The sequence below is a fragment of the Clarias gariepinus genome, chromosome 18 (assembly GCF_024256425.1).
Source record: "Clarias gariepinus isolate MV-2021 ecotype Netherlands chromosome 18, CGAR_prim_01v2, whole genome shotgun sequence".
NCBI classification, from domain to species: domain Eukaryota; kingdom Metazoa; phylum Chordata; class Actinopteri; order Siluriformes; family Clariidae; genus Clarias; species Clarias gariepinus.
Genome location: NC_071117.1, coordinates 7,153,722 through 7,166,083, shown reverse-complemented (window position 1 = coordinate 7,166,083; position 12,362 = coordinate 7,153,722). Strand labels below are relative to the sequence as shown.

Here is a 12,362-nt window from a genome sequence, read left to right as displayed (position 1 = left end):
ATGTACTGTATGTATGTATATATATATATATATATATATATATATATATATATATATATATTATAATATTGTTTTACTGCATGTATTTTGTAGTTTACAAAGTCAAAGTTCTGAATCTGGATCTGAGCCCAAACACAGATTTCTATGAAATGAAGATTGAAAAGGTCCTTAAAAAAGGTATGTGTTATTTGAGTGTATGACTGTAGATTACAGTACTATATCTCTAACAGTGCTTTACTCACACCAAAAGGTATGCATTAAACCAATGCCAGGATTATGTATAACCATAAGGTTTTCAATTCATTATGCAATGTGACATCACAAAGAAAGGCTGGTAACAGCTGCTATAAAGTAAAAGATAACCCAAACCGGCTTGTTTATCAGATATTCCACATCTTTTGCACTCGGTTTATGTTTTTCTTACAGAAGCTATGTGTATGTGTTTGCATACATCAGACCAAACAAACGAACAAAAATTCTGCCAGGTTTTCACAAGTTTAGGAAATGCCGAATAAAATTCATCGTTGCAGATGGATGTACAAGTCATAACAATACACGCCAGCCTTGGTTGGGTTTGATTTACAATACTGGTTTCATGATTTAAATTTAATAAATGCACAATTGTCTACATGAAATTACCACAAATTGCTTTGGCCAGAAAAATACTGATTTTTCTCTGACTCATTTTTTATAATTTACATTTCATGCATGGTCCATGGAATTTGTATTTTCATGATTTGAATTTACATAATGCATGTTTTTTTTTCCCCATCTTTGTGTACATACTCATAAAGGCAATTTAATCAATTTCCCTCTGGGATTAATGAAGTTATTTAAATCTTGAATCTTGAAATGATAAGGCTTGGCACAGCTCATCTGCATGGATTAACATCCACAAACCTGCATTAGATTTTTTCAATAAAACATTTTTTTACATAAAAAAAAAAGTTTCTAAAGCAACTTTATACCGTGCTCTGGATAAGTGTATCTGTTAAATATTGCAAACATAAAAATACGACGTTATAACTCATATGTTTTTCAGTGTATTATTAATCTATGTGCATTATATGATCTGAAGTCTAATATTAAATTAGTTAATCTTTATATGAGTAAATGTATAGTTAGTTTCTAAGTAGGCTGGGTAGGATACGAAGAGTTTATTTTTTCCTGAATTTACACAAACTTATGGACTTTTTATTTGTACAAGTATTTATACTAATGATTTAATCATGCATATATTGATATGTTGATGAATTAAGACTATTAAACATGTTCATCAATTATGAATGAATAATAGAAAGCCTTGTATTGTTTTATTAATTATTGTTTAATCATTGGCAAATTGCTGTGGTGCTAGATTTTCTCAGCAATCGCATAAGCTGTTTTCTTCATTTGATTCAGGACAATAATTCAAATCTTCGGGAAACATTTTTTATCTTTCTTTATTTTTCCCTTTCACAATCACAATGTCTTCAGGCATTGCTGTTTAAGAACCTACCTGCCAAAGTTAGGGTTAAAATAATGAAATAAATAAATAAATAAATAAATAAATGTTGCAGGTAGAGCATATTACCCAATGCAGCAAGGATCACAATACAAGTTCTTAAATCTTTGCTTATTTAAACCAACCAGTTATTTTTTGACCAAGTAGTATATTTAAATTAATTATAATTTGTCCAATTATATTTGAGCCTGTGAAAACAAAGACATAATGCCTAAATGGAATAGTTTTAAACCTTTTGAATTAAATATAAGACTGCACATCAATTAAATCTTGACTGCTTAGTTGCAATTCATTTTAGTGATGTGCAGAGACAAATGACAGAAATTATATCCTGTCCAAATACTTAGTGACTTTTGACATGTAAACGTGTGGGCTGAGTTAACTTGAATAACACGCACACTGCTTACAGAATTAAGATTTGGAGGCCAGTAGACTAGTAGGCTATGGCTGCAAAATACAGACACATGCCATAGAAGCTATAGTACATGGCACTCTGACTTTTTAAATATTATGTAGTATGTGGTAACACTCAAAAAGAGACAAAGAAAATTTCATAATCACTTTTAAATACTAGAGATTTTAAAATTAATAAATAACAAATATGGAATTAAGTAATCAAGTATAATGGAACCTCAGATTACGAGCATAATTCGTTCCGGAAGTGGGCTCGTATTCCAAAACACTCGTAAACCAAATTAAATTTCCCCATAGGAAATAATGGAAACTCAAATTATTCATTCTACAGCCCAAAAAAATACCTACATAAAAATAATTAACACAAAATATAAAGTAAAAATAAAACAAATTAACCTGCATTTTACCCTTAAAAAAAAAAACGTAAAAACAAATTCAGACACAAGTGTTTCCGTTTGTGCATGCAGGCACTGTGTGTGTGTGTGTGTGTGTGTGTGTGTGTAATGTGCATGTAAACACACACACATTAACGGAGAGTCCGTTCTTAAAACTGTTTAAAAATTAGCAAGGAACATCGCTAATCACACTCACGTGAGCGCATACCAACAAAATCGCTGCTGTAAAGTAAAACAACAACAACAAAAAACAAAATTAATCAGGGGTCCGTTCTTCGTACGTTGCTTGACACATTCGAGATGAACTGACACATCTAAGATGAGATCATCGTGCTAATTATAATCCGGCTAAATTGGTTCTTCGAGCTCACCTGTTGTTGATGATTAGTATAGCTGGATTGAGTTGTATAGGATTATTGCGCGTTCGTGCGTTGTTTTAAAAGGCGATATGCATCGACAGTAGAAACACTGATCACAAGTCCTGCGATTGGTTGACGAAATGGAAAAAGAGCGGCTCAATTTTTTTTTTTGTAACACGTGTTATGCGCTGAAATGCCCCCCTGCCATGGACCCCCACACACACACATAATTGCTATTAATTATTATATAAGAACATAAATTTATAGGTTTATGGTTTACAAATTACATAAGACAATAAAATAAAATAAGCAATATGAAAATAAATATGTTGTATATGAAAAAATATTAATATTTTTTTAAATACATGTATACTTTGTTACATCCCTCTCCCTTACGTCCAGGGGTGGGAGTGAGGGTAACAAAAGAAATAAAACTTATAAGGAAGAAATTAACAAAAATGTGGAAGGATCACTTCAGTCCACTGCCCCAGAAATGCAACAACACTTTTAATAATTAAGCAAGGGTTTATTTACTAAAAAGATGGGAGAAATAAATGATTTCAGGAGAGGGTCAAGGCCAACATAAACAAAACACACTTATTGCTGTTTGAGGGAGTACTAAATAACCTAACAGAGTAAAATAAAAGAAATAATCAACAAAGGCTTTCCTCCACTCCCTTACTAGCTGAAAAACAGGGATAAACATGGTGTAAGGAAAATAAAAGGGCACCCTCTCCCTATGCTTCCCATTTAACTATAATAAAAAGAAACAAAGTTACAATACCTCTTAGTACCTTTAACAAAGAGAAAATATATATTAAAGTAGGTTGCACCAACTATAGAAAATAAACACACAACCTACTCAGTGATCCATTATCTATAGTCATTGATACTTGCACCACAACAACAATTATATTGATAGCAGGCCCCCTAACACAATTCTGGAGCAGGGGAGAAGTGAGCTTCTCCTCGGGAATGCGTGCACTGATCTTTTGTAGCACCGTCTGTAGCCACCCTCTGATTGGCATCACCTGGGAGCATTTAACTGCCAAGCAAGCAGAGAGTGAGAGAGCACAGCACAGGAACCAGACAGCCACACCCAAAGGGCGGGAAAAAACAACACCCCAAATGAATATTAATATGCATACATTCCTAGGGATGCAACACCCCCACCACCAAGAACACAAACCAAAAGTTTGTAGTTAACACCCCCCCACACATACACACACATCCACTACTCAGCGCAGCTGTGAAAGGGTCAACAAGAAACAATCTCATACTCTCGAAAGAGCATCGGCCATAACATTTTCAGAACCTTTCTTGTGACGAATGTCCAGATTGTATCCTTGGACAGCAAGAGACCATCGCAGCAATCTTTGGTTGGAACCTGACATTCGAGAAAGAAACACTAGAGGGTTATGGTCAGTGTACACAATGATTGGATTGGAATTACTTCCCAAATACACATCAAAATGCTGTAAAGCAAACAACAATGCTAATGCCTCCTTTTCAATTACACTATAGTTTCGTTGTGTTTTTGAGAACTTTTTAGAGAAATAGGACACAGGATGTTCAATATGGTATTTATCTTCCTGTAGCAGGACTGCTCCCGCTCCTACAGCGCTTGCATCTACTTGCAGCCTAAAGGGTACTTTGAAGTTTGGAGCAGATAGGACAGGTGCATGACAAAGCAGATCTTTGGCAGCTTCAAATGCCAGCTGACAATCCTTGTTCCATAAGAACTTTCGATTGATACTGAGGAGATCTGTGAGTCAAGGGTAGAGAAATTGGGACAAAAACTTCGGTAGTATCCTGTCATACCTAGGAAACGTCTCAGTTCACGTTTGTTGCAAGGCACAGGGAATTCAAGGATGGCTGAAATCTTTGCCTCAACAGGTTTAACCATTCCATGGCCTACCTGTTTACCCAAGTAGGTGACGACTCCTTTTGCAAATTCACATTTGGCAAGGTTCAGGGTTAATGAAGCTGCAGCCAGGCGCTTGAAAACCTTTTCAATGGTCCTTAGGTGGTCTGTCCAGTTATCTGAATGCACTACAATATCATCCAGATACAGTACACTTCACTATTTGGCACATCTGATAGTATCTGATGCATCATGCGTTGAAATGTAGCAGGTGCATTTCGCATCCCAAATGCTAGTACTTTGTACTGTAAGAAACTATCAGGGGTGACAAATGCAGAAACTTCGGAGGCACGTGCTGTAAGAGGCACTTGCCAATAGCCTTTTAGCAAATCCAGTTTGGTGACATATTTCGCTACCCCTACTCGGTCTACACAATCTTCCATTCTAGGAAGGGGGAATGAGTCAGGTTTCTTTACATTGTTGACCTTTCGATAATCAGTGCAAAACCGAAAAGTATTATCAGGCTTTGGGACAAGCAAGCAAGGAGAGCTCCATGGACTTTGGCTGTGCACAGCAATGTCATGATGCAGCATATATTCAACCTCCGTCTGCATGATCATTCGTTTCTGTGGATTTACCCTGTAAGGATGCTGCTTAATAGGGGTAGCATCCCCAACATCAATGTCATGAACACACACTGTGGTTCTACCTGGAACATCACTAAATAAGGTAGGAAAGGCATTCAACAACTTGGTTAAATTCTTAAACTGTTTCTCATCCAAATGAGAGAGAAACTGTGGCAGTTCCTTCAGGATGACCGAGTTCTTTAAATGAGTAGAGGAAAGGGGAACGTCACTGTTCATCAAACCATCCTCTTCTAAAGAGTAGTTTGCCACTACACCCACAGTGGCAATAGAGGCAGGCAATTGAGAATTCTTAGCCTGACCCCCAGACATTTCAGAGGAAGCCCTATCCACATAGGACTTCAGTCTGTTTACATGACAGACACGGCTTTTACACTTTCTGTCAGGAGTGGCAACAAGAAAGTTTGTCTCATTCAACTTCTTTTCGACCAGATATGGCCCGGAGAACCTTGCATGCGACATAGTACCAGGGGATGGAAGTAAAACCAGCACAGGATTGCCCGGCTGAAAGTCTCTTTTTACCGACTTCTTGTCAAAATGAGCCTTCATCTTAGTTTGAGCAGTGGAAAGATGAAGTTTGGCAAGATTTTGTGCTTTGTGCAGCCTCTCACGGATAGAAGTGACAGTCATCGACAGGAATGGGTTTAGAACTTTGATTCAGCAACTGTTCACTTAGCAACTTTAAAGGGCCACGAACTGTGTGGCCAAAAACAAGTTCAGAGGGGCTGAAGCCAAGGGATTCTTGCACCAACTCTCTTATTGCACACATCAGGAAAGGAAGACCCTCCACCCAGTCTTTCCCAGTCTCTATACAATATCGATGCAGCAGATTTTTCAAGGTTTGATGAAACCTTTCGAGTGCCCCTTTACTCTCAGGGTGGTACGCAGTTGACATTTGGTGATTTATGCCAAGTGTTTCAAGAGATTGTTTAAAAACCTTAGAAGTGAAGTTTGTCCCTTGATCACTCTGAATTACTTTTGGCAATCCAAAAGTTGTACAAAATCTAAGCAACTCCTTCACAACAACCTTAGATTTCAGAGTGCGTATGGGAATAGCCTCAGGGAAGCGAGTTGCAGCACACATGATAGTCAAAATATATTGGTGACCTGATTTAGCTTTGGGCAATGGTCCAACACAGTCAACAATTAAGCGTTCAAACGGCTCACCCACAGCTGGGATAGGGCATAGAGGTGCAGGTGGAATTTTCTGATTGGGTTGACCTGCTATTTGACATATGTGACAGGATTTACAGAACTTGGCCACGGCTGACTTAATACCAGGCCAGAAAAAGTACCTTGTAATGCGTTGGTAGGTTTTTGTTATCCCTACATGACCAGACAAGACATTTTCATGGGCGAGTTTCAAGACTTGCTGTCGATAACTAGCAGGTAAGACAATCTGCCGCACTTCCTGCCAACCTAAATCCTCTTGCTGGGGCTTCCATCTACGCATTAACAACCCATGTTCCCAGAAGTAAACCACCCCTGTATTAGGCACTTTAGAAGTGCTGTTTGCAGCCAATATGCACTTTGCTAGGGAAGGGTCTGCTTTTTGTGCAGCAGATAAGTGCTCCCTACCTGCCTTATGAGGAGCTTCAGAAGTTAATCCTTCAGAGTCTACAGCGTCAGGGTCTGGAGCTATGGACAAAACACACTCTACAGGGTCAGGTTCATTAATTAGAAAGGAGTTTGAAAGATCCACTACCTCCCCAAATTTCTTTGACTGGGCACGAGTAACTGCACAGGCAGGAAATGCAGAGGGAAAATTTATTTATTATTATTAATTTAACAAAATTAATCAGGGGTCCGTTCTTCGTACGTTGCTTGACACATTCGAGATGAACTGACACATCTAAGATGAGATCATCGTGCTAATTATAATCCGGCTAAATTGGTTCTTCGAGCTTACCTGTTGTTGATGATTAGTATAGCTGGATTGAGTTGTCTAGGATTATTGCGCGTTCGTGCGTTGGTTTAAAAGGCGATATGCATCGACAGTAGAAACACTGATCACAAGCCCTGCGATTGGTTGACGAAATGGAAAAAGAGCGGCTCAATTTTTTTTTTGTAACACGTGTTATGCGCTGAAATGCCCCCCTGCCATGGACCCCCACACACACACATAATTGCTATTAATTATTATATTAGAACATAAATTTATAGGTTTATGGTTTACAAATTACATAAGACAATAAAATAAAATAAGCAATATGAAAATAAATATGTTGTATATGAAAAAATATTAATATTTTTTTAAATACATGTATACTTTTATATTGTTTGTTATAATAAAATTTGTTTAGTTTATATAAGTTATAATTTAAAAAATATTTATTTTTATTATATATAATTATTTATTTGCATATTCATGACAAACCCCTGAAAAATAAATGTGTCACAAAATAAACATTATACAAGAATTTGTATTAATGGTGTTGATGACTGTCTCGTGCCTAGGGTTTATCATAATAATAAAATAATATTTAATAATAAACCTATACATTTATTTTATAATAAGTTTCTATAAGTTTCTTTTTTGCTGAGTGTATATATATATATATATATATATATATATATATATATATATATATATATATATATATATATATCCATGGCAGGGGAGCATTTCAGCGCATAACACGTGTTACAAAAAAAATTTAACAGCTCTCTGGTCATTTCGTCAACCAATCAAAGGGCTTGTGATCAGTGTTTCTATTGTCGATGCATATCGCCTTTTAAACCAACGCACGAACGCGCAATAATCCTAGACAACTCAATCCAGCTATACTAATCATAACAACATGTGAGCTCGAAGAACCAACTTAGCCGGATCGTAATTAGCACGATGATCTCATCTTGGATGTGTCAGATCATCTCGGATGTGTCAAGCGACGTACAAAGAACAAACCCCTAGCTAATTTTATTTAAATTTTAATTTAATTTAATTTTTTTATTTTATTATTATTCCGTTAGTATGCGCTCACACAAGTGTGACTACCGATGTTCCTTGCTAATTTTTTACGGGTTTTAAAAACGGTCTCTCCGTTAATGTGTGTGTGTGTGTGTGTGTGTGCGCGCACATTACACACACACACAACGCGCGTGTGTGTATTCACCGTGCAGGGGAGACGAATACTTACAATTCTGCACCGCAAGAGAGAGAAAAACCGTTGGCTTAGTTGTGATGACGCAAGGCTTGGTGTCAAAACAAGTAGCGCATGCGTGATACATGATACTCGGTCCTCGTAAACCAAAACAATGCTCGTTTTTAAGTCAAAATTTATTAAAAATCCTTGCTCCTTTTTGGAACACTCATAAACCGCGTTACTTGTAATCCGAGGTTCCACTGTACTAATAACCAATTGTTATTTTAAAACAGGAAGGTCAGCGAATTTGCAAAACCCATCAAGCTCAATGCTTTACAGAGCACAAGTACTGTATAGACAGATCTCAATATCAACAGTTTAAAGGACATTATTGAATATTTTGGACACCTTCAGAATTATTTTACAAAAGATAGAGACAAGGAAATTTCCAGGTTATCTCTTAAGATAAGGCATTTCCATCAAAATTCATGTGTTTGGGTTTTATTCAACAGGTTCTGAACAAGATGTACATGACAAAGTGAGGAGCTTCATGGGTCATGCTAACTGCAGGGATTTTTTTGGATTTGAACAAGGCAAGAGTTACCTCATCATGGGCCGAAGCATTGACCTACCAAGGATAGACGGAAAGTATGTTAACTCATCAACTAATCACCAAGGGCATCATGGGATAAAATTAGTGTAGTGAAAGAGGTCAAACATGAGTTTCTGTAATTTTGAATCCTGCTTGATTGGACCCTCATTTGTATAATTTTCAATTTGTCAGGTTGCAGTACATCTTGGGTGAGCAGACATGGATTGAATACTGGCCAACAGAGCAGGAAGGACAAACCCAAAAATACAAAGACACCTACATTGGCATCAACTCATTGGCTCAAATGCTTACCGAATTTAGATGCACTACATAGGCATGTACAGATGTGGCCATTAGGAATGCACCTTTTTTTCCGCAAGATGACGCAATTTGGCGCGTGGCATGCTGCCGATTGCCGCAAGCAACTTCGGGAATTTAAATAAATGTGTTGTGCTTCACTGAATATCCACCAGATGGCGCATGGAAGGACTTTATCTTAAAGTACAACGATATAATGTATAATTAGTTAGCCTAAAACAATTTTGTTTTTTTTAATGCTGAAGCAAACATGAATTTTATTTTGTTTTACAACAGATCTCTTATAATGAATGTGTGTATATGTGCTTCATATTATTTTCATAATGATGATATGAGATGCACAAATTTGTGCTTTGAAATTCATAGTAAGTTTCTTATAATTTATGTCTTAACAGGGACAAAACAATAAAAGACATGGCAATGCCTCAGTTTAAATATTCTTAAAATTAATTTCCTGATAGTTAGCTATCTGATAGTGCTAACTATGCAAATGTCCTGATTCGTGAATATGCCAACAGACATGACAGACATGACTGAACAATATAAATATATATATATATATATATATATATATATATATATATATATATATATGTGTGTGTGTGTGTGTGTGTGTGTGTGTGTGTGTAAAGCATTGAATCATTATTTCATCCATTATTTTATCATGGATGGAAGAAATAATAGCTGGAATGTCATTGTGAATTTATGACTGAAATAAAGCTGTTTGTTGCCGTGCGGAAACCCGCAGCTTGTACTTTTACTTTACAAAAGGAAGTTTTCAGTTACAGTATATACAATGCGCTCAGTTACTGTAATCCCTCTTCTCACCTTTGATGTTCACTACTGTTCAAAAGTTTGGGGTCACTTGAAAATTTCTTTGTTTTTGTTTAGTGATTTATTTTCTACATTCTACAACAATACTGGGGATTTCAAAACTATAAAATAACACATATGGAATTAGGTAATTATGTAAAACAACAAAAACAACAGTTAGTTGTTATTTTAGGACACAGATGTCAGCCTTTCTGTAATAATTCTTGCAAGAACAGTATTGTCAAGTGCATTTGCAAAATCCGTCAAGCACCATAATGAAACTGGCTCTCATGAAGGCCGTCCCAGGAGAACGAGACCAAAACCTACCTCTGCCTCAGACGAGAAGTTCATTTAGAGTTATCAGCCTGAAAAATGACCAATTAACAGCACCTCAGATTAGAGGCGTTACAGAGCAGAAGTAGCAGAAACATCTCACCATTAACTGTTCAAAGGAGATTAATGCATTTTTTTGGACGCCTTCAGCATTCCTTTAAAATGTAGAAAAAAAAAAAAATCAGGAACCATCATTGAGTTTAAAAGTCTTCTAATAATTTTAATTAATTATAAAAAATATTATTTAGTAATAAAATAAAAATTATTTTGTATTTTGTTATTGTATTTTATTCTACTATTTACAGCATATTATAATGTTTTACCTTGTCCCAATACATTACCTAAAATAAAGTGGAGTTTCCATCCAATGTTATTATATTTTTCATAGGAGCACATGCCACATACTGCAGCAATTTGACAATTATTAAATAATAATGAATGGAATGATTATATCTTACTGTACGTGCATGTTATTCACAAGTGTTCACAGTGTTACTCACGACTCCAGACGTCCGTTGATTTCTTTCTCTTGTTTTATATTCAACATCAAAGTACAACGGTTTCTTGCATAAATCCACTGTAGTCACAACAAGTCGTTTGCTGTGTTCTATGGCTTCAGTAGATTACAGTTATAACAACTTATTTTACTATATCTTTTAGCTTACAGTATCACGGTCAAAAGCTTGTGTGCTCCACACCTTTCTGTATCCTTCCATGTCTTAACAACAACTAAACAATTATCAAACTCAATGGACTTAATGTATAATGCTTAATTAATAAATTGAAATGAAATAAACACAACAACAAATCACAAGAATGAAATATGGCCCTTACATTTCCAGCCCCTAACTGACAGGCAGGGAGACTATTCATATTGTTGCGTACCAAATGAAAGGAACAGAACTACTTTATAAGGTAATTAACAGTCCATTTCACATACAGTATGAGGCACAGCTTATCAATGGGTCTTTTCAGTGTACTGGTTTTAGTTTTGACCAGCACACGTCTCACAAGTCCTTTTTTTATCAGGTAATACTTTTGTGATCCATCCGACGACCCATGAATTTCTTGGAGAAGACTCATCAATTATTAAAACTACGTCTCCAATCGAGAGGTTTTTTCTCATTTGAGACCATTTTTGGCGCTCCTGAAGCAAGGGCAAGTATTCACACATCCATCGCTTCCAGAATAAGTCAGCAAGGTATTGAATTTGCTTCCACTTGCGACGTGCGTAAATGTCCTCTTTTTTGGCTGTTTTTTCATCAGCAGCAGGTGGTTAGGTGTCAGGGGCTCCAGGTCTGTGGGGTCATTTGTAGCAGTGGTAAGGGGATGGTCGTTCATTATTGCTTCCACCTCACACGTTCAGTGTTTGTTCTTTTAGTACGGACCTTAAGATCTTTCTGACTGTAAACTTTCTCTAATGACAACTTCAACGTGCACGGCTCTTGTTGTCAGACAAGTAAACAAGACACCATATCTTTTAACATTACTTCTACCTTATTTGACCTCGAAGGGTCCAAAATAGTCTACCCCTACATTAGTGAACGGTGGGTGATCTGGTGTTATTCTATCACATGGCAGTTCTGACATTTTTTGTTCACTAGTCTTTGCTCTGATCTTTCTACATTCTTCATATTCTACTTTCTACACTTTCTACCTTTTAGTTGACCTTTGGATGACCCTTAGGATGTTTTATGACTTTTTATGACTGCTTATGCATTAGACATCGTTCTATTTTTTATGTTGATGCAAGAAGTTAATCGTAGGTGTTTTGTGTTTTGTTTTATTATTATTATTAATATTATCAGTGAAAATGAATGTTTATGAGGGTATAATTTCGGAGCTGCCTTTGACGGCTGTGTATGAGTCGTCTTTGACTAGAGCTCCGAAGAAACGTGTTATGTATTTGCGTCGAACTCAGCGACCACCGCGTGAATCGCTTCGGGAAGAGATGCGTCTGGATCACGGGTGCAAGTGGGAATTTGTGTTTAAATACTTAGATAGGGGGATGTTTTTCTACAAACTGGAGAATGGTAAAAA

General features: G+C 36.5%; 1 protein-coding gene across 1 annotated transcript in view; it reads left to right on the top strand.

Moving 5' to 3' along the window:
• Positions 1–9,256, top strand: part of LOC128506542 (complement C3-like) — a 39,347-nt gene extending 30,091 nt beyond the window's left edge. The window contains exons 40-42 of the mRNA XM_053477038.1: positions 94–177; positions 8,779–8,914; positions 9,051–9,256. Of these exons, the coding sequence (XP_053333013.1) occupies positions 94–177; positions 8,779–8,914; positions 9,051–9,192 (362 nt within the window). The 3' untranslated portion in view covers positions 9,193–9,256. The remainder of the gene's footprint in view (positions 1–93; positions 178–8,778; positions 8,915–9,050) is intronic.
• The last annotated feature ends 3,106 nt before the right edge of the window (positions 9,257–12,362 follow it).